The 21,997-nt window shown below is 55.7% G+C and overlaps 1 protein-coding gene across 1 annotated transcript; it reads right to left on the minus strand.

The window, feature by feature from the left end:
• Positions 1–379: 379 nt before the first annotated feature.
• Brsk1 (BR serine/threonine kinase 1) lies at positions 380–20,320 on the minus strand. Its single transcript, XM_076839587.1, has 19 exons — positions 20,185–20,320; positions 18,524–18,618; positions 18,360–18,445; positions 16,619–16,759; positions 12,774–12,890; positions 12,667–12,700; positions 12,506–12,574; positions 8,980–9,126; positions 8,498–8,529; positions 8,008–8,178; positions 7,468–7,565; positions 7,108–7,267; positions 6,810–6,870; positions 6,050–6,419; positions 5,547–5,595; positions 5,306–5,429; positions 4,493–4,691; positions 3,343–3,432; positions 380–537 (listed from the first exon to the last, which is right to left on the minus strand). The coding sequence occupies exons 1-19, from the start codon at positions 20,318–20,320 to the stop codon at positions 380–382; spliced, it is 2,337 nt and encodes a 778-aa protein (XP_076695702.1).
• Between the last annotated feature and the right edge of the window lie 1,677 nt (positions 20,321–21,997).

A 21,997-nucleotide genomic window follows, 5' to 3' on the forward strand; every position in this document is an offset into this window, starting at 1 on the left:
TGGGGGGTCGGGGGTGAAGGACCAGGGGAGGAGGGGCCCAGGAATGAGGAGTTGGGGACACACAGGGACAGAGGGCCCTGTCCGGATCTGCTAAGCCACCCCAACCAGCTCCCATCCCTCCCCCACCCCACCCACAGAGTTTGATCAATAAATAAAATAATAAATTAATCAATAAATAAAATAGAAACGGCTCCCCATCCCTTTTCCCCCTAGAACCCACCCCCCGCTGGGTATGGCCCGGGAGCCCCATCCCTACAGGGCAAGGCCGGTCTTGTGTCCCCCCTCCCAACATACTCCTTGGGCCTTATTTACAGATTCACAGTTGGGGGGCAGGGAAGGGGGGTGGAGGGGGCTCCCCTCCTTCCCCGGCCCCCTGGGGTCAGGGCAAAGGGGTCCCGTTGGTGGCCAGGAGCTTCTTGTCCTTGGGGGGGCCTCGGCGGGGAGAGCCGCTCAGCTCGGGGTCTGGGCGGCTGGGTGGGGGCTGCAGGCTTCGGGGTGGGGCACCGGCAGGCCGGGTTTGGGCCCCATTCTTCTCGTCTGTGAGGGAGGAAGAGGTTTTGTGGGGTTCCAGGGCTACTGGACCAGGGCTGAGGTTCCCAACAGCTGGTCTCAGGAGCCCCAAGATCCTGCTGGGGCGGAATCACATTCTCCATCTGTGGGACTTCAAGCTCCTGATGTGGCTGCCAAGGGGACGCATCCTGGCTTTCCTAGGTGGGGATGCACCCGGCAGCCCATGTGGCTTTGGAAATGGTCCAGTTAGTCCCAGTGAGGCCTGGGCCCCTTCAGCTTCAGGTGACTCTCAGGGGCAGCTGCTGGGGCAACACTGGTCAGAGTCACCCTCACCTCTGGCTAGTTCCATGGGCATGGGGCTGGGGGGCCACTGCAAGTTGCTTGGGGGTCCCAGGCCCTCCTGGTTGGGCGTCCTGACTCATGCCACCCCGTGTGGGACTTGGCCTTCCCAGATGGAGGCTACTTGCTCTGGGGACTGAGTGGAGATGCTGATGGCAGGGTGGTAGTCTAGCCATTTCCATGGGGGACTGAAACATTATTTGAGGTCCCTGATGGAGACCAGGTTCCTCTAACACACGCTGATGGCTGGGGACAGGAAGGGGAGGTGCCTCATTGCCATAGCAAACCCATGAAGCTCTGCTTCCAGGGCACCCTATTATCTTTACAAGAAAGGTGGGCCATCTTGGGACCCCTGGTTGCTGAGGCAACAGGACCAATGGGCCTAATTTTCCCTCTGGTCCCCCCTAGCACCCACAAGGAGAACAGGATTTCTGACTGGGCATTGTGTGTGTGAATGTGTGGTGCAGGGGACTGAACACAGGGGTGTTTTACCACTGAGCTGGTCTCCAGCCCACCCCACCCACCTTTTTTTTGAGAGCATCTTACTAAATTGTTTAGAGCCTTGTTAAGGTGCTGAAGCTAGCCTCAAACTTGAGATCCTCCTGCCTCAGCCTCCTGAGTTGCTGGGATTGCAGGCATGCACCACCATGCCCAACTTCCAGCCTTTTAAAAAATTCTCTATTTTGACACAGGGTTTTGTTAAATTGCAAAAGGTCTTGCTGAGTTGCCCAGGCTGGCCTGGAACTTGAGATCCTCCTGCCCTAGCCTCCAGAGTAGCTAAGGATTGCTGGTGTGCACCAGCGTGGCATGATTGACATTTAGGGCTTAGATAACCCTGTGCTGCGAGGCAGCTTCCCTGATCTCTGCCTACAGGACACCACTAGTGTTCCCTGCCCCCAAATTGAGAGAACTAAAGATGCCTGCAGATGCTGCCAGGTATCCTCCCTGGGGCACTGTTCAAGGCTTGCCCCCCAAAGATGTCCACATCCTAATGCCAGAACCTGTGACTATGCTACCCCATGGGGCAGAAGAGACTGTGAGCTGGATTAAGGTGAAGCACCTCGGGTGGGGAAATCATCTTGGATTCTCTGGGGAGATGCAACTTGGCCACATGAGTCCTTAAAAGAACCTTTTCCAGTTAATGTCAGGGTCAGCATAGTGTCATGGGCTCTGAATACACAGGAAGGGGCCATGGGCCGAGCAGCATAGGCAGGCTCTAGCGGGTGCAGAAGGCAAGCCTACGCTGTACCTAGAGCCTCAGGAGGCATGGTGGCCCTTGGTCACCCCAACATCAACTCAGTAAATGCCATTTGTTAACGGTGCTTATTAACCCAGAAGCAAGACACCCCATCAAGAGTCTCAGGTCCCAGAGCAAAGACCTGACCCTGGGACCCAGCATTCTCCAGGGACAAGGCCACCATGGCTCCTGCCCCATTGCTGGGTCTCCTTTGCCTATTTCCATTTATGGGGCAGGGGACAGAGGCTGGGAAGGAGCAGAGAGACCTGTGAGGCTCCTGCTGCCAGACTTCCCCAGGGCAAGCGACTGTCCCCTGGTGGCCATGGTGTGCCTGGCACCTGCACTTGCTGTCTCATGGGACCCCTGTCCAGGAGAGGCCATAGTGCCTCAGGAATGGGACCTGCTTTCCTGAGCGGGAGCTCCCGTCCTCACCAGTACCACGGTAGGCACATCTGTGTGAATGGTGTGTCCCCCAGATTCGTCTGCTGAAGTCCCAACCCCAAAGTGATGGTATAGGGAAATGGCTTTTGGGAGGTGACCAGGTCATGGGGGCGGAGACTATGTGAATGGGGTTGGTGCCCTTGTGAGAGACCTGGGGAGCTCCCCTGCTCTTTCCCTCAAGTGAGGACTGAGGGTGCGCCATCTAAGAGCCAGGGACGCCAGCCAGGCACTGAGTGTGTGAGTGCCTTCCTCTTGGACTTCCAGCCTCCAGACTGGGACAATGCATTTCTGCTGTTTCAGAGTCACCTATGGTATTTTCTTATCTCGGCTGGAAGGGAGTAAGACAGAGTAAGACGTTTTGGCAACAAATCCTGCAGAGGGAGGCCTGGCCTCTGCCCCGCCCCCTGATTGCTACAGACCACTAGGCCCTAGCAACAGGGCCAGCTGAGGCCTGAATCCTCGAATGCCAGTGACATCTGAGTCCTGCAAAGAGGACCATCAATTTGTCCCAGTTTCCAACTAAGAGTCTCGCATCCCAGAACCTCCCATCAGTGCCAGGGAAACCAGGATGGCGGGCGCGTCCTGCAGAGCAGAGGCCCAGAACCTCTGTGCCAGGATGCTCCCCTGCCCCCAGCTGCATGGCTACTCCGGAGGCTAGCATTCAGGTGCCAGGGGTCCCTTCTCTGGCCTCAGCCTGCGGGAACCTGCTCAGAAGGCAAGGCCTCAGCACATCGAGGGCCAAGAAGCCCAACAGGTGGGCTGGCTTCCTCACCCTGAGGCCCTGTCTGCCTCCACCCACGGGCCCTGCCACCCACCTGCCAGGGCCTGCACAGAGGGCTGGTCGTGAGTGCTCAGCAGCTGCGCCTGGATGGTTTCCACCACGCGCTTGAATCGTCGGCTGGGACCTGGGGGCAGGCGACAGGAAGCACTGACTTGGGAGGGTAGGGAAGCCCTCCTGGCTGCAAAGCCCAGCCTCTCCACCAAGCAAAGACTCCTCTAAGCCTCAGCTTCCCCCACTCTGTGGGGACAGCATAGAACCAGGTTTGCAAATGGGTCTCTACCTTGCTATTTAAAGAACTGTTCAAACTAAGACACCCTCAACTTAAAATAACAACAGGTGTGGGTTTCTATTTAAATAGACGCTGTTGCTTATTTGTTTCTAGTTGAGGCCTTGAAGAGCCAGACACATGAGAAAAATGAGTGGGAGAAAAAAAAAAAATAAAGTGAAGAAAGTTCTGCCTATTAGTCTTAGGGGGAGGAAAAAAAAGGGCTCTAATTCTTTCCAGTGTCGGGGCACCCAGGGTTCCCCTGCAGCCTGCTTTAGAAACCTCTGGAGCTCTCTCTCTCTCCTGGTGTGCAGTTAAGATCAGCGATGAGGAGAGCAAACAGAGATGGCCCTTGTTATCCAAGCTCCCACAGTGAGGATCAGGAACCAAGCCAGCTGGAGCAAGGCCTTCCTGTGGTTTCCATCTCTTGAACAACTCTTGATTGGCCATGGCTGCAGCCAGACTCAGCAGGGAGACTGCTGCCATTGGCTGTGATGTCTGTGCTGCTTCGGGACTGATCTTTAAGGGCAGCATGCCTAGTCTTCATCTCATCTAGGATCTTAAAGTCGTATAAAAAACTCTACTGTGGACCATGAGGTCAGGAGGCCAAGGTTGAGCCCCAGCTCTGCCCAGCTTATTGTGTGGTGTGGTCAAGTCCATTTACCTCTCCAGGGCTCAGTTTTCTCTTCTGTAATATGGGTGACTGCTAACACCCCAGAGGCTGCTGGGGAACTTCCATCCAACGATGCACTCATTTTTTACATTGCAAACTCTCCCCAGGGAAGAGAAGGACGTGGGGGTCTGTATGAGAAGGAGCTCAGAGCGGCGACGCCCTCTCCCTCTGGCTGCCCTCCTGGCCCACTCTCCTATCTAAAAATCTTACACACACGGAACACAGGGAGCAGTCCTGCTGACTCACCAGAGATGAGAGTGAAGGTGACGGAGTAGATGCCACCGCCACTGCTGCCATCCCGGCGGGGGGAGGGCTCTGGACCCTCAGAGGAGCTGATGTCCACCTGGAAGCGGACGGGCTTCTGGAAGACGGAGGGACCACCACTGGCCTTGTACTCAGCCCTGAAGCTGGTCTGGGACAGCACACTGTGACTCAGGCTGGGGATCTGAAAGGCAACCCAGGATGGAGTGAGTGTCTACCCTACAACTGTCTGTGCTCCAGGAGAACAAGTCCCCTGAGCCACCAGGGGAAGAGCCGCAGGAAAGGCCTTGGGAGGCGCCACTGCTTGCTGGCACCGTGGTTTCTTCTGCCCTAGAACCTAGAGTAATTGTGGTACTCAGCTGATCAGCTGAATCCCAGCTTTATGAAGACTGATATTTATGCCACAGCCCCAGGCTCTAAGACCAAGAGAGATCCATGCTCCCTCCCTCCACAAGTACTACTGACAGCCACCGCCCGAGACTCCAAACACCATGAGCACCCTGAGCAGAGACCTGCACTCTGGCAGGAGACAGCCCCAAAGCCTGTTGGGAAAAGTAGTTCCTCCTGCCATCTCAGGCCTGGTGGCAGGGGGATGGCAATCCTCCCTGGCTGCCTGGGAAACTGTCATCTGGGTTTGAACCTACAGGTCTCTGGGCACAAGAACCCTTTCCTGCCTCCCTGCCCCACACTGAGCAAACCCGACTGAAAAAGAACCCTGTGTGCCCCAGAAGTCAGGGCAGTCTGGGATGGCCACCAGGCTCTGTGGCTCTGAGAGGCCAGGCTGGATGCAGCCCTCACCGACAGGAAGGCGTGGACAATGTCCGCTTTGATGCTGCTGAGAGGTTTGTCCTTCAGCACGAGGAATATCTGTTCTTCTTTGTCCAAGGAGATGAAGTTCCCGAACCAGGAGCGTTTTGCCAGCCTGCATGGGGGACAGCAGGAGCAGGGCACAGGGGAATGAAGTCCCACGCTTCCCTACCCACCCCACTCACTCTGGAGCACCCCCTTGCCCCACTCTCCCCTTCCCAGTCCCACTCACTCTGGAGAGGACTCTGGGGTCAGGCTGGACATCTCCTCAGCAGTGGGGACTGGACAGGGAAAAGGAGGGAACGTGGTCAACACCTGTCCATCCATCACCCTGATGGCCAGCAGCCACCTCCTCCCAGGGGGTTCCAGACTGGAGTGGATACGCATTAGTCTCCCACAGCTAAACCCCACACCCAAGCAACCTAGGAGGGAGAATTCTCCGATAAAGCCACAGTTGCACCTGGGGCGGCTTGCCAGCCCTGGACTAATGGGAAGGGAGCCAGAGCAAGATGGGCATGTCCATCAGGTGAGCTCCTCCTCCAAGGCTGGAAGCTGGCCTCCTCTCTCAACACCTGCACCTCTGCTCAGAATCCCCTTCACCGGCTCCCAGAACCTGCGAAGCCAGCCTTCTTCCGGGAGATCCCCAGGGATCAGCTGTTCAGACCTCCCGCCTTCCCCACTTTGGGACTCAGCAGGCGGCGCCCCCAGCCCTAGCGTCCTGGAGGAGACCCGTACCCTGCATCTTGCGCCGGTGGAAGCGAGGGGAGCCCAGGAAGCTGTTGCGGATGGAATTGAGACGACTCCTCCAGGCTGCTCCCCCGACGCCACCGCCCGGGCTGGGAGGCGGCGTCGTCCCCGGGGTCCCGGTGGGGCTGGCCCGGGGTGTGTGCAGGGGTGAGTGCAAGGGGGTACCCCCAGAAGAGCGTGGGGAGCCTGGGGGCCCGGGAAGGGGCGTGGAGCGGGCACTGGGGGGCGGGGGCTGCTCCCCGGCGCCTCCGCCTCTGGGGCCCCGGGAAGGCAGCGTCTGCGTTTTAGAAGTTGGAGAGCCCCCGCCGCGGGCCTCATCTCCAGCCCCAGGCTCCGGCGAGAAGGAGAAGACTGGACTCTGCGGAGGAGCGGGCCGGTGAGGGCCACCTGCAACTCCCAGGAGGCGCTGGCGCACCGCCCGCAACCGCCCACCCGCCAGGGGCTTCTAGTCTTGGGAGTTCCCTCCCGGAGGCTGAGGCCCGGCGCAGGGACAGTCTCCACGTGCTCTGGCAAAGCCTGGCACACAGTGAGCGCTGTTAACTTCTTCTAAGTAAATAAATGAACTCTTTAGACACACCCAAAACCCAATCCTAAGGAGGTGGGAATGGCCATGTGACTTCCATGACGCCTGGGCCTCTGTCCCTCCAGGGACTAGGAGGCTGCATCGGATTGTCATCTTTGCTGCTCAAGTTTTGCTACACAGTGATTCAGCCAGACCTCTCTGGATTCCCTGGGGACCTGGCCTTACCCTTGGGCTGCTTAGAGGGCTGGAGGACAGACCCGTGGAGGCTCCACTGACACTGCGGGATCTGTTTCCAGAATAGATTAAAAAAAAAAAAAAAGGTTGAGAGGATTTCAAAAGGCTCAGACTTCCTCTCTCTCTCTCTCTCACTTCCACAGTCCTTCCAGATGAGGAAAGGGGGTGCAGAGAGGGAGGTGCCTTGTCCCTAGCACACACCACACTTGAGGCTGAGTGGGGTCTAGAACTTGTACCCCCTCCACACCCGGGGACCTGGTGTCCTCCTGGAGAGGGCGGGCACTCCCACCTCTGGCTGTGCTGGGCCATCTCCAAGGCCCGTCGGGTGGGCACCGGAGAGCCACCACCCCCAGCATCCGTGATGCTCAGCACTTCCATGGACTTGCGCTCGGGCCTTCGCTTCCCGTGCCGACTCAGCATTGGGGAGTCCACACGCTTTCGTGGCGGGTCTGAGGGCCAAGAGTTTCAGCCCAGTCAGTGGCTGGATCTGGCCAGCGGTACACAGCACTTATATAACTGCCTTGTATGCACAGGTGGGGAAACGCAGGCTCAGAGCAGAAAAGGGTCTTCCTAAGCGTCCAGCTGTGTAAGTCCAGAAGCCCAGGCCTGCAGTGGCTTCCTCCCTCCGGAATCCCGGGTCCCTTCTCACCAACATCGTTGCGGGGAGGCAGGTCTTGGTCCTCACAACTGGGATATCGCTCTTTCCGATCCAACAGCAGGTAATATATCATCTTTTCTTGGTTCTCCCTAAGTCGGAGGAGGGAGGAGGTGAGAAGAGAGCTGAGGTCAGAAATCGGCATCCCCTCAACTGCAGTGGCTTTTGGGGCTCAGCTCAGTCAGCAATTAGGCCTGTGGTGCGGGTTTCTGGGTATCAGTAGGGTTGGTCTGCCACGGTTCTGTGCACGACAGTTTCGTAAAACTCTGATAACAATAATACCTAACGCCTGGGTTCTTAATAAGTGCTTGTAAGTACTACTACATAGGGAAGGCGCTGTCCGGGCCTGTCTCCGCATCTATTTACTTCCCATCTAATACTTTCCAGGCCGATCTCAGGACTCCCACGCCGGAGCTGTAAAGCACACCCGCTCTTTGGGGTCCTCGTGCGCACGAGGCCCCGGCGCCCCCTGCCGGCGCTGCGGGAACTGCAGCAGCTCGATCTACGCGCGCACCAGGGGCAAAAGGGTCTTACTCCTCGCTGCGCAGCTCGCGGTGCAGCCGCTCGCGGTCCCTGAAGCAGCCCAGTGACGCCATACTCTCCAGAACGTCGGGATCCAGCTCTCCATTGGAAGGTAGGCTCCGCATGGCTACCCTGCGGCCTGGGGCTGGCTCCAGGCACGGGTCTGGCTCGTGTTTCCCGCCCCTGGAGATGGGGAGAGACATTATCCGGAAACTGGTATTCGCGATGGGGCCTTCTTCATCCTAGACGCAGAGTCCCGGGCTTCAGCCTGCTCCTCTCTCAGGATCCCAACGCCCTGGGTCCCCAGCCCCACCTCCCTGACCCAGGCTGAGCCCCAAGCCCCTTCTCCACCTGCGGCCTCCTCCCCCAGCTCCCAGAAGTCTGAGTCCCTAGTCCTTTGTCATTCAGGAACTGTAGCAGATACCCCACCCTCTCGCCCCCTGTTTTGGCCACTATCCTTTCCTTCCCCAGAGACCCAATTGTCCTGTTGCCCCTTACTCACAGATACCAAGGATGTTTTTGAATCTGCTCCAGCTGTGAGGAGGAATTGCAGAGAAGCAGAAGTGAGGTGGTGTGCACACAGTAGGTGTGCAATTAAAAGTTGATTGGGAAAGACCGCTGACCATGCCCATGCCCGCCAGGGTCAGGATGCCATATATTTCTCCACCTAGTGGCGACTAAGCATCACTCTGCACACCGGAGGCCCCACTAGGAGCTTGCCCCATGCGCAGTGCCATTCCTCTCGCCCCGGCCAGTCAGTGCATGTGCCCTTCCTCTGCCAGGGGCTCCCTGGTCCAACCTTGCACTCCCTCCTCTGCCGTTTCAAGGTGCGGATTTTGTGGACCTCTGGCTGCGGCTCAGGTAGCGACCCGCTCCCCATCACCCCAAGGATTAATGGCAAATCCATGAACCCCCTTCTGTGACTCCTCTAGGGATGCTGTCTCCGCCCTCCACTGCACATCTCTGCAGGTCCCCGCAACTCACACTAAGCCTTTTTTCCGGCTCCACTTCGATCATCCCCCTCAGGAGGCTCTGGCAGTCTGGAGGAATGAAGTGGGGCATGTGGAAGACGCCCCGTTTCACCTTCTCCAGAAGCTGGCGGAGGTTATCGTCATCAAAGGGCAGAGCCCCCTGCGCGAGACATAACAGAACCCTTTACACAGAGCTCAGGATTTGTGAGGGTCTCAGCACTCGAGGCGCATCTGCTTTTCACCTCCACCTCGAGCACAGGTCTGCTTTGCAGACGGGGAAACTGAGGCACAGAGAAGCTCGGCGGTTGGCCCCAGGCCAACGGATGCACTGTGCTCAACAGAAGAGCGGGCCCTCACAAGGGGCAGTCAGGCACCAGCGCTCCGGAGGCTGGGATGCAGCTTTGGGGCTATTCCTTGAATGCAGGTTTCTCCCCACTCCAGTTTTGGGAAGGATACTCTTCATTAGTTCGTTCATTCATTTATTCATGGCAAGGTGAACTCGTGTTGTGTCCAGCCAGGGTCCCTCAGTGAACAAAATGAGCCCCTGCCCTACTAGAGGTCACACTACAGACCAGGGCAGTGAGCAACAGCCATCCTGTGACAGTAGTGAGTGTGGCTTCTCACGGAAGGAGCCCCTGAAGCAGAGACCATCCAGTAACCAGTGTCCTCCTGGGAGGGGGACAACCCCTTCTGTGACGATGATAAACACCATCATTCAAGAGGTGAGGCAGGAGTCCTGTCCAGCCCTATGGGGGAGCGTGGCTCTGCTGACTCCCTGAGTTTGGATTTCTGATCTCCAGAACTGCTGGAAGGTATCCCTACACCTATTTTGTGGTGACCTGTTACAGCAGCCCTAGGATACCAAAAGAGAAAGGAAGAGCGTGTGCCCAGGAAGGCATGCATAAGGGCCACAGGTGACAAGAGTGACTGAGGAGAGGCAGGGCTGGCACCGCAGAGGTAGGTGGCAGTGGGTCACAGGGGCCTCACAGAGAGGCAGTTCATAGCAGCCAGTGTGGTTGCTGGTGCCCACCTTTGTTTGCATATTTGTGTTGCTGCTGACAGCTGTGTGGCCTTGGGAGGTAGCACCACTTCTCTGGAAACAGCAGTGGGCAGTGACACTATCCGCCTCAGGGACGGTGTCAGATGAGCTGCTCAGTACAACGCAGGGCTCACAGTGGGGCTTCCACACCCACGGGCTGTTATTACACATCCAACAACTGCACCCTGCGTATCCCCACTCCTGGCCAATTCACTAGAGATGGCACAGAGGACAAGACCACATCCTTCCTGCATGCAGCTCTGCTTGGGACAGTGGCAGGTGCCACACACACGCCCAGGTACCAAGCAGCAGTGGCTGAGTGAGCAGCAGTTGCATTTGGAGGAAGAGACAGTGAACAAATGGACCGGTGGAGTGAGTCAGGTGGGGACGCAGGTGCGGAGCAGGGTAGGGATCTGAGGCACAGCAGGGCCGGGCGTTAGTGTGGTGTCAAAGACAAGAAGCAAGCACTGGCTGGAGAAGACCATGAACCCGAGGGCTTTCCTATGTGTCCCAAGTGCCCAGCTGCCCCAGTACTGGAGTCTGTGGACAAACAGCGCAGGGTGTGTGCAGGCAGGAGGGGGAGCCCTGGATGCCACCCTTGGGGTCAGGAAGCCTGGGTTTGGCCCCGGAGCCTAATGCATAGTATGGAGCCTCAGTTTCGACCTCTCTGTGACAAGGACGTGATGATCCTGCCAGGAGGGCCTGGGGCTGTAGCTCAGTGGTTAAGAGCTTGCCTCACGTATGTGAGGGACTGGGTTCGATTCTCAGCACCACATAACTAAAGAAATAAATAAAACAAAAATTAAAAAAAAAAAAAGAAAGAAAAAGAAACAGTGACCACACAGCTGACCCTCACGGCTGTGCTCTAGGAAGCCACCCTGAAGGTGGCTCAGTGAGGGGGAACCAGGCTCTGACGGGCAGCCCCTCCCTTAGCTTGCCTTTGTGTGTGTCCGTTCCCAGACACCTTTGATACATGCTGTTTCACTGACACTGAGCTGATGGCCATGGGCACTGTCACACCTGCAGGAAGCTCCTCCGACACAGGCGTTCCCTGAGAGGCTCATCGCCTAATGGTGCTCGGGGGCCAAGATAAACAGGGAAGTCAACAAAAGCCACAAAACGCAAAGAGATTGTGGGACGGACTGTGTACAGGGTAAGAGCCAAAACAGGTCCCGGGTCAGCCTTGACTGGGCTCCTGCAGCGGGTGGGGGCTGGGCCACTCAGATCTCTGCTCTGTGCATGTCCAGAGGTCCTCAGGTGCTGATTTGGGGTTACAGCTAAGCTCTGAGAGGTGCATTTGCATTATGCAACCTGTGCTTCCCTGATGATGGCAAACCACGGTCATTCATGATCACTGAGCGCCACCCCCCCGGCTCAGTGTGCAGCACTGGACTAAAACCCTCTCGATGCAGGTACAGGATGATTCCCACTGTGTGGCTGGGAGAGGAAAGTGCTTGCCCAAGGGAAGGGAGCAGAGTTGAACTTGGCCTCTCACCACTGGCTGTAGAAGGCAGAGTGCGTGGGTGCACTTAGATGGCCGCCCGGGGGCCTCTGCTGTTCCCCCACAGGGCTCTGAGCCCCAGGAAGGCAGTGCCCGACTGGCCTCACTCCCCGTGGTGCTGGCCACAAAGCCTAGTGGTTAAGCCACCAGAGGTTGATCCCAGGCCTGCCACTGATCAGCTGTGTGCCCTGAGCCGGCCACTTCCCCTCTCTGGACTGCTGAGCGGTATGTGCCTGCACAGAGCAGCTCACTTATTGATGCACGCTGCATACGTCAGGGTTCACAGGTACCAGCCCTGGGGTTGCAAAGATCAGCCGACAAAACAACAAATCATACAAAGAATAAAGGCCTGACATGGGCCCCGGCCTTGGGAGCTTCTGAGAGAGAGAAAGGAAGGGGGACATGGATGAAAGCATTGTGCAGGAAACACAGTGACACTGACAGTTGCCAGGAAAAAGACACTGCTGACTGCAGGGGCTGTGACCTCACGGGGGTGCAGAGGCCAAGGGAAACTCTTGGGAGAAGTGACCATGGAGCTGAGGGCTTGAAAAGTCTACATGTTTACTAGGTGAGCAGCAGAGCCAGCAGGGACGGAAGTGGCCTGGGCAGAGGGAAGAGCGGTGCAAAGCCCTGTGTTAGGAGCCCCTGGCAGCCCCCAGTCCCACGACACCAGTTATTACAAGACTACAGTGCCCGGGACCCAGCCAGGAACAGCCCTGTCCCAAGCCCTGCAGCTGCGCCTGGGTGCCTCCTCCCTTCTGGGGACTTCCCTCAACCCTCCACAGTCCCGTGGCTGGAAGGCCAGCTGGGGCACAGAGGGCTGCTCCAGGACCTGGATCTGTTGGTTGGTGCACACCTTCCCACCACCGGTATCTCTGGGAGATACCCCCAGAGGCAAGGATGGATTTGAGGTTCTCGGCTCCCCCCCCCCACCCCCCCGCCGCCCCCCGCCGGGCAGGACTGTTCCAGAGTTGGGCAGAAGCAGCGAGGGACACTTACAACAAGCAGTGCGAACAGGATGACGCCACAGCTCCACATATCCGCCCTGCGGCCGTCATACTTCTCCCCCTGGAAGGAGAAGGGCTGAGCTCGGTCCCCTCCCCGCTGCCCCTGCTCCCCCGCCCCCCGCACCCCTGCCCCCGCACCTACCCCTCACTCACCTTGATCACTTCCGGACATGCATAATGGGGGGACCTGAGAGCGAGAGCAGAGTGAGCCTCGGGTGGCCCCAGCCCCTCCCCAGGGACCCAGGAGCCACCCCACTCACCCGCAGCTGGTCTCCAGGAGGCTGTCCCCCACCTGCAGGGACGCCATGCCGAAGTCCGCTATGCGGATGTTGTTCTTCTCATCCAGCAGCAGGTTCTCTGGCTTCAGGTCCCTGTGGCTGAGACAGGCAGGTGGAGCTGAGCCTCGCTGCCTCCCAGGAAGCCCAGGCCCCACTCACTAGCTCCAAATGGGACACTTCTGGCACCTTTTTAGGACAATCACAACATTCCCCAAAGTCTAAAGCTGCCCCATGCACCCAACTGGCCTGCTGGTCAGTACCTCACTGGCCAACCTGACCTCATCTAGGCCACCTCCCCAGGGACATTTTGCAGGTGATCCCAGACGTGGTATCATTCTATGCACTCTCATTTAAGCAGGTGCAAAGGGAGATGTTTTGAGGTTAATAGGGTGAATATTGAGCTGCTTCTTCAAAATGTCAAAATATATCCACACTGAATAAAGAAAAACCTTCCATCCCAACCTGGTCATCCCTCCCTCAGGACCCTCCCAATCCTGGGCGACTCTTAAGGCTTAAGGTCAGTGTCTGGGAGTGGAGAGGGGGCTGTAGGACAGCAGTTCCTATTTGGAAAAGTCCAGTACCAGGTCAGGCTGAGTGTTCAGCGAACACCGCCGCCTAGAGGCCAGAGTCCTGGATGTCAGGGTCGACCGCGTTGGGTTAGCAAGGAGGGGCTTATTAAAACCATCAGCTCTACCCCAAGTGTCAGCCCCTCCACCCTGATGTCCACTCCACCTCCAGAACATCCCAAGGGGATGGAGTGCAAACCAAGGAGGCTAGAAGGTGAGGGTTTCCTCTCTGCACTTTAGGTAATCATAAAAATGCTGTGTATTTATTATCTTGTTTTGGGGACTGGAGACAATTCAGTGAGGAAAAGGTGATCTCCTCCTGTGGACATTCATATGCCAAAAAACGAACTCCACCCCTTACTTCACACCATTTACCAGACATAAATGAAGGGCTGAACCTAGAGCCGGGCATGGTGGCACAGGCCTGTGATCCCAGCAGCTTGGGGCTGAGACAGGAGGACCACAAGTTCAAGGCCAGCCTCAGCAACTTAGAGAGGCCCTAAGCAACTCAGTGAGTCTCAAAATAAATACATACATAAATAAAAAGGGCTAGAGCTGAAATTCAGAGGTTAAGGACCCTTGGGTTCAATCCGTGTTACCAAAAAAAAAAAAAAAATTAAAAAAAAATTAAAAAGAAGAAGAAAGGGAAAGGGAAAAAAGCTGAACCTACAACTTCTAGAAGAAAGCACGGGTGGAAATCTGAGTGGTCTTCAGTGAAAGGTTTCTAAAACTGTACAGAAAAAAAGACTATAAAAGAAAAAATTAATCAACACATCAACATTTTAAAATGTTGTTGCGGGGGTGGGGGTGGGGGTGGCACATGTGTACTCTCAGCAGCTCAGGAGGCTGAGGCAGGAGGATCACAAGTTCAAGGCCAGCCTCAGCAACTTATCAAGGCCCTCAATAACTCAGTGAGACCCTGTCTCTAAATAAAAAATTGAAAGACTGGGCATGTAGCTCAGTGGTAAAGTGCTCCTGGGTTCAATTCCTAGTATAAAAAAAAAGTTATTCCTTGAGTTATCTCTTCTTCCTAGAGTAAAAAATTGTTACAATTCCCTAATAAAGGTCCATCAACTATTTTTTTAAAATGTATATTGTGTGTGTGTGTATGTGTGTGTGTATGTGTGTGTGTGTATATATATATATATATATATATATTTTTTTTTTTTTTTTCTAGTTGCAGACTGACATAAGAACTTTATTTTATTTATTTATTTATGTGGTGCTGAGAATTGAACCCTGTGCCTCACACATGGTAGGCAACCCCTCCACCACTGAGCCACAACCCAGCCCTTAAAAAAATATTTTTACAAAAGACTAAACATTGAGCTGGAGATGTGGCTCAAGCGGTAGCGTGCTCGCCTGGCATGCGTGCGGCCCGGGTTCGATCCTCAGCACCACATGCAGACAAAGATGTTGTGTCTGCCGAAAACTAAAAAATAAATATTAAAAAAAAAAAAAGACTAAACATTTTTTTTTGGGGGGGAGGTACCAGGGATTGAACTCAGGGCACTCCACCACTGAGCCACATCACCAACCCTACTTTATATTTTATTTAGAGACAGGGGTCTCACTGAGTTGCTTAGTGCCTCACTTTTTTGCTGAGGGTGGCTTTGAACTTGCCATCCTCCTGTCTCAGCCTCCAGAGCCACTGGGATTTCAGCCTATGCCACTGGGCCCAGCCAAGACTGAACATATTTTTAAAAATAGCTAAAATATGGGCAAAGAATCTGAACAGACATATCTCCAAGGAAGATACACAGGGAGGATGGGCATAGAAGAGACGGTGGACTGAATCAGACACTACTTTCCTACATTCATACGTGAATACACCATCAGTGTTACTCCACATCACCTACAACCACAGGAATGGGAAGTGATGCTCCATGTATGGGTAACATGTCAAAATACATTCTACTGTCATGTATAACAAAATAACAAAAATTAATAAAAAAAGAGATATACAAATGGCCAGTAAGCATGAAATAAGATGCCAACATGAGGAATCATCATGAAACTTCAAAGCAAAACCACGATGAGCGCCACTTCATATCCACTAGGAGGGCGATGAGCGAAGGACAGAAACAGCAGGTGCTGGTCAGTATGTGCAGGGCTGGGGCCCGCTGTGCTGGTCAGTATGTGCAGGGCTGGGGCCCACTGTGCTGGTCAGTATGTGCAGGGCTGGGGCCCACTGTGGAAGGCAGCCTGACAGTCCCTCTGAAGACCAGAGTCACCATAGCATCCAGCAGTTCTCCTAGGAATGTACCCAGGAGAACCAAAGCACAGGCATATGCAGGAGCTTAGACATGAGTGTCCTGATACTGTCAAGAAGGGGGAAACCCCAAAGGCCTGCTAATGGATGAATGGAGAAATAAAGATGACCCATCCATCCCATGGAATATTACTTGGACACAGAAAGGAACACATGACATGCTATAACATGGACCATCTTAAGCCAGACACATGAAGCCTAAGCTGTGTAATTCTATTTATAGGAAAAGTTCAGAAGAGTGAAGCCATTGAGACAAACGCAGGGGACTGGGTGCCGGTGGCAGCAGTGGGAAGTGACTAATTAGTGGGTCTGGGGTGATGTCCATATTGTAAAGTCACACAGCAGTGATGCATGGCACTGCAAATGCATTAAAATTACTGAACTGGGGGGGCTGGGGATGTGGCTCAAGCGGTAGCATGCTCTCCTGGCATGTGTGCGGCCTGGGTTCGATCCTCAGCACCACATACAAACAAAGATGTTGTGTCCGCCGAGAACTAAAAAATATTAAAAAATTCTCTCTCTCTCTCCCCCCCCTCCCACTCTCTTTAAAAAACAAACAAACAAACAAAAAAAAGAAAAATGTTATGTCTGCCAAAAACTAAAAAATAAATATTAAAGAAAAAAAACAAAACTCTCTCTCTCTCTCTCTTAAAAAAAAAAAAAATACTGAACTGGGGCTGTGGCTCAGTGGTGAAGCGCTTGCCTAGCATGCGTGAGGCACTGGGTTCGATTCTCCGCACCCAATACACATAAATAAAATAAAGGTTCAACAACAACTAAAGAAATATTTTTAAAAAACCTACTGAACTGTAAACTTAAATAAACTTAAATAAACCATATGGTTTGTGAGTTGTGTCTTAAGAATATACAAAAGGGAAGAGACGGTCTTCTGGGGCTGACCACGCTGGCTTCTACACCACCTCCTATGTGGCCCCAGGGCAGCCCTTCCATGCACCTCCAGGGAGCCTCCCCCTCACACTGCCCCTCACCAGATGGAGTAGCTATGGCAAAAATCCAGTGCGGACACGATCTGGCGGAAGAACTTCCGCGCCTCCTTGGGTGTCAGTCTCCCTTTCTTGACCAGGTAGTCGAACAGCTCTCCTCCAGAGACGTGCTCCAGAACCAGGTACCTGAGGGTACAAAGTGGGCAGAGGGCTGGAAGGGACATGTGGAGGACCCAAGGGCCTGGGCTCCCTCTTCCACTGGCCCCTGAAAATCAGAGAGCCCCAATTCCATGAGTCCCTGGAATGAAAACACTCCAATTCCCACGAGTCTCTGGGACAAAGAAGTCCCATTTCCACTAGTCTCTAGGAAGCCCAAACCATTTCCACTAGCCCTGGGCAGCAGAGGCTCCCATGTCCACTTGAGGAAGAGCTGCACTTTGACTCCTAGGTGTTTCAGGAGATAAGGCAGCTCCATTGGCACCTGAGGTCAGAGGCCCCTAGGAAATCAATGCCCTACTACCCTTAGACCCTGGAGAGTCACCCCTCTAACTCCCAGAAGCCTCTGAGATGAAGAGACCCAGGTTCTCATCCACTCCTGGGCAGCCGCGATTGCAGTGTGCACCACTGGTAGACAGACTACCACTCCCATGAGCCTGTGAGGTTAAAAACTGCCAACTCCCACGTGTCTCTGGAATGTAGAGTGCCAGTTCCCATCAGCCACCTGGCGTCTCAAGACTTCAAATCCCATCAGGCTCTGAGAGGTTACAACTCTAATTCCCATCACCTCCTGGGAACCAAAAGCTCAATAAGGCCAGGACAGCTAAGATTCTAGGGTGGAGCCCAAACTCCCTGGGCCCTCCTCCAAGGCTGCCAAGGGAGTGGGAGTGGTAACTCCACAGGCTGAGACAATGGGCCTCCCATCTCCACACCTGAGGAGGCGTGAGAACTACAATTCCCATGAGCATTGGGGGCCAGGGTAGCATCCTGACTGGGGAATCCAGCCCAAGCATCCGATGGCTATTGAAGTCACTGCATCCAGGGGACTGGGTGGTAGGGGCAGGAGATCTGTCCCTTCTACTGCTGCCCAGTCCAGCTGTCCTTTGGGCCACCAGAGTCTAGACAAAGAGGTCCATTCTCTGGAGCCAGGACAGCTGGATCCTGCCCCATCCTTTCCAGGGGGCAGCTTTGAGATACTGACTCAGAACTCCTAAGCAGGCCCATTTTGGAGTGTCCAGCCATGGCACCTGGACTGAGGGAAGGGAGGGGGGTCTTCCATGCTCCAGAGCGTGTGCGAGTTTGGGACGCTCCTCTGGGCTTGGCTTGGCTTTACTGCCTTAGCCAACAAGGGACTCTGCCTTGGTGAGGAGCTCTGGCTTCAGCACCCAAATGCCCAAGAGAGAATATTCTCTGTAGTGCAGCAGCGTGAGGGGCTGGGGCTGGGGATCAGTGGGGGGCTCAGCTCCACCCCGTCACTCAGGTCTATGGCCATGCCACCATGAACACGCCCCACTTTGTCTGAAGCCCAGGGGTAGCCTGGCTCGTGCTTGGAAGGAGAGCAACTCGGCCTGCTGTCCTTTTGCCAGGGCCAGGCCCCTCACAAGTCAGCAGGAGTGCCAAGGGCTGGCAGGTGTACCCTGGGGCAATCTCCTGCAGCAAGGCAGGGGCTGGGCCTGTAGCATCCAGTCTGAGAGCCCAAGTTTGCCCAGGCTCCTCTAGGCCCTCTCTGGAGGTCTCACCCTGGCAACTTGGGGAGGGAGAAGGGGGCTGGGTGTCTATAAATACCTACAAATATTTCTTGTTCTCGTAGACGTCGTGGAGCTTGAGGACATGAGGGTGCTCGATGAGCTTCAGGATGGCGATCTCCCGTTCCACCTAAGGGCCAGGATGCAGAAAGCAAGGTCAGCATGGCCTCCCAACCTGTCCCAGCCCACAGGATGTCCCACCACACACCTTCATCAGCACTGACTCCGACAGCTTCTCCCGGTTCACAATCTTGATGGCAACCTTCTGGCCGGTGATGCAGTGGACCCCGAGTTTAACCAGCCCTGGGGGAGCAGGTCAGAAGTGTGGGGTGCTCTCTGCAGCCCTCTCCCTCCAGTTCCTAGGCCCCTTCTCCACTCTGTTTCCTCCTCCTTCCCTGCAGGTTGTTTAGCAGAGGCCTGAACTGCCCTGACCTGAACTCCCACGGGCTCATAGCTGCCATCCCCACAAAGCACAAGCCCTCCCGCTCCATGGGCCCAATTCAGTCCTGACTGTCCACTCATCCACTCCCTCTCCCCTCCACCTGACTGTCCCCTCCACCAGCCTCCCCTGGGCTCCCACCCCAATCCTGACCTTCAGGCATGCCTGCCTATGTTCATCCTTACACCTTCTCTTTCTCCACTGTCTCCGTCATTCTCTTCCCCATGGAACCTCTTTTATTCTCATGACCCCACGATGCCTTGAGTTCTCTGCCTATCAATCATTTGCAAACCCGACATCTCCCAAAGAATATGATCTCATATTTTCCCTTACCCCAAACCTTCCAGACTTTGCATCTCCAAAACCTGATTTCTCAATTCTTTTTCAATCTTGTTTTGATAGCAGCCATAGGTGAAATCACACAAACTCCAAGGATATGTCTGTCCCAGCCCATTACTCTTCCCAGATTCCTTAACTCCAGGACCTAAGTTCCCCAAACCACAGAGGCAGTCCCTCCTCCCCCAGACCCAGGGCTCCAGAGCTCACCCTCCTCCCTCAGACCAGGTGTCCAGCTTCCTGACCCCTTCTTCCTCCCCCTTAGGGCTCAGGAATTCAGGTCAGCAAGATCTTCACACTCTTAGAACCAGGATCTGGAGGTTGGACCTTTCCACTTCCTGTCTTAGGCTTTGACCCTAGCTTCATAAGGACCCTGCTCCACTGCCCTGGGACACTGGCGTGGGCACCAATCTCACTCCCATCCATCCAGCAGCAAGGAGGCAGTGGGCAGCAGCCAGTGTTTAGCAACAGCAAAGGCTGATTCCCCTTGCCAGGGCCCCTCCTGGGAGATGCACCTTCTCCGTAGCCCACCTCGCCACCTTTCCCTCCTGTTTCCACACTGAGCAGCATGCCACGGCAGGGGCCGAATGCCTACCCCCCAATGCCTGTCACCCCAACTGGCCGCCTGCTTAGCTCAGGCCCTAGATCAGAGGGCAGTGGAGGAAAGAGGCTCCTGGGGATGGGAGCTCCTCCACCCAGCCTGCGGCTGTACTGCAGCACTGCCTGAGCTCCCAGAACCAGCCAGCCCCACATCCGCACCGCCTCCGTCCCCACTGTGACCTGGACCCCCTCCAACCTCTGCCCCAGTGGGGCTGCAGCATTTGGGCCCCAACTCTCAAACCTATGAGTCCAGACCCCTCTTCCTTCCTCAGACCCAGGAGTCCAGGCCCCAGCCTCCTCTCCTCCAGGCGCCCCCCCCCACTGAGTCCCCACCCCCTCTATCCTGGGGACCTGCAAGTCTAGCCACCAAGTCCCTTTTCTATGAAGGACCCAAGGGTCTGGACAGCCTTTGCCCTCTTAGTACCCAGGTCCCTCCCGCTGCCCCTACCTGCACCCTGCCGGGAGGCCTCAGGTATCCGCTCCACTGGACTCACCTGTCTGTCCCTTGCCCAGCGTCTTCTCCAGTCGATAGGGGCCCACATATTGGGCGTGCTGGGGTGGGTGTGGGTGTGGGTGGGGGAGGTGGTAGGCGGGGGAGCCCCCACCGCCCTCCTTGGCCCCAGACGACATGGTGCCCTTGGTTCCGGCCCGGCCAGCCCCCCGGCCGCCCCCCCTGCGGCCGGTCGCCCCGTTCCTCCGGTGGGGGCCGGCGACAGCTCCGTCCCGGCCCCCCCGGCTGCTCCCCACCTCTCCGGGGGTCCCCAGGGGGCTGGGCTGGGCCCCCCCGTCGGCGGGCCGCGGAGCTGGGGGAGGGGGGGCTGGCCCAGGGGGGGGTCAGGCCCCGGGAGTCAGCATGACCCGGGGGGGCTGCGCGGCCCCCCCTCCCCAGCCGGTCCCTGGCCGCCCCCCCCTTCCTGCGCCTCCCCGCGCCGGGGGGGTCTGAGGTGCGGGCCGGCGGATGCTGCAGGCCGAGGTCCCCCCCGCCCCCCCACGCGCCCTCTCTCCTCCGCCTCCTCCTCCTCTCCGCCTCCCCCCGCCACCTCGTCCTTTCTCTCCGGCACGCTGACATCACCATCCGGGGACTCCGGGCCCTTCCCCAAAGTTAACCCTTTCGGAGGGGGGAGGGGGTGGCGAGGGGCGGGCCTGGGAGCTGGAGGGATGGAGAGGAGGTAGGAAGATGCTGGGAGGGGTGGAGGATGCAGGAAGAGAGAGGATGCCAGAGAAGACAGGGATGCAGGAGGAGCCAGGGATGCAGGAGGGGAGAGGATGAAGGGAAGGATGGAGAGAGAGATGGAGCCCACAGACGGGCAGAGATGGAGGCACACAAAGAGGAAGACTGACAAGAAGGCAAGAAACAGCGGACCACCAAAGGCAGGGGTGAGGGGAGAGAGAGAGATAGATAGATAGATAGAGAGAGAGAGAGAGAGAGAGAGAGAGAGACACGGAGTGCTGGGCAGGCAGGGGCTGAGACAGAAAAGAGGGACTGGTCGGCAGGAAGGTCATAGAGACAGGGACAGGGGCCAGCAGGGGTGGGGATGTGATATGGAGAAAAACAGATGTGATGACAAGACAAATGCAGAGAGACAAAAAGAGGGACATGGGTGGGGACTAATAGGGAACATGGAGGGGACACACAGGTGAGGAACCAGTGCTAGGCAAAATGGGGACAAACTGGAGGCAAGAAGAGGGGGAGGCAGAAGCAGAGAAGGGAAAGAATTTTGGGTGCTGACCCAAGACTGGTCTCTGTTCCCCAGGTCCCCCAAGATCACCCACCCTGTGCTCCTTGGCTAAGCTGTATCTCCATCAGCATCAGGGTCCCACATCTCAGGGTGCTTTTGGATTCTCCTGCTCCTACAGAGAAACTTTCTGAATCCCCTGAGCTCCAATATATATATACACACACATACATACATACATACACACATACATACATATATACACACATACATATACATACATGTACACGCACATATACATACACACATACATATACATACATATATATATATATATATATATATATATATATAAATATATATGCATATATATATTTTAGATTCCTATGCATTCTGTGCTTGTCATAGGTCCCGGAACTCAATACACAAGATCCACTCTAATCCACACATTTCCACTGGACACATCCATCCACATATGTGTGTTCAATCTGTGGGTAATTCACATACTCCATTAGATTTCCACATAATATAGACTGTTTGAGATACTCAGAGGTGTTGGCACCCTTTTCGTCTCCAAGTCCCCTACAGAGTGTGCCATGATCCTTTAGGCTCCTATGAGATGCTCATGTCT

This window comes from Callospermophilus lateralis, chromosome 18 (assembly GCF_048772815.1).
Source record: "Callospermophilus lateralis isolate mCalLat2 chromosome 18, mCalLat2.hap1, whole genome shotgun sequence".
Classification (NCBI taxonomy): domain Eukaryota; kingdom Metazoa; phylum Chordata; class Mammalia; order Rodentia; family Sciuridae; genus Callospermophilus; species Callospermophilus lateralis.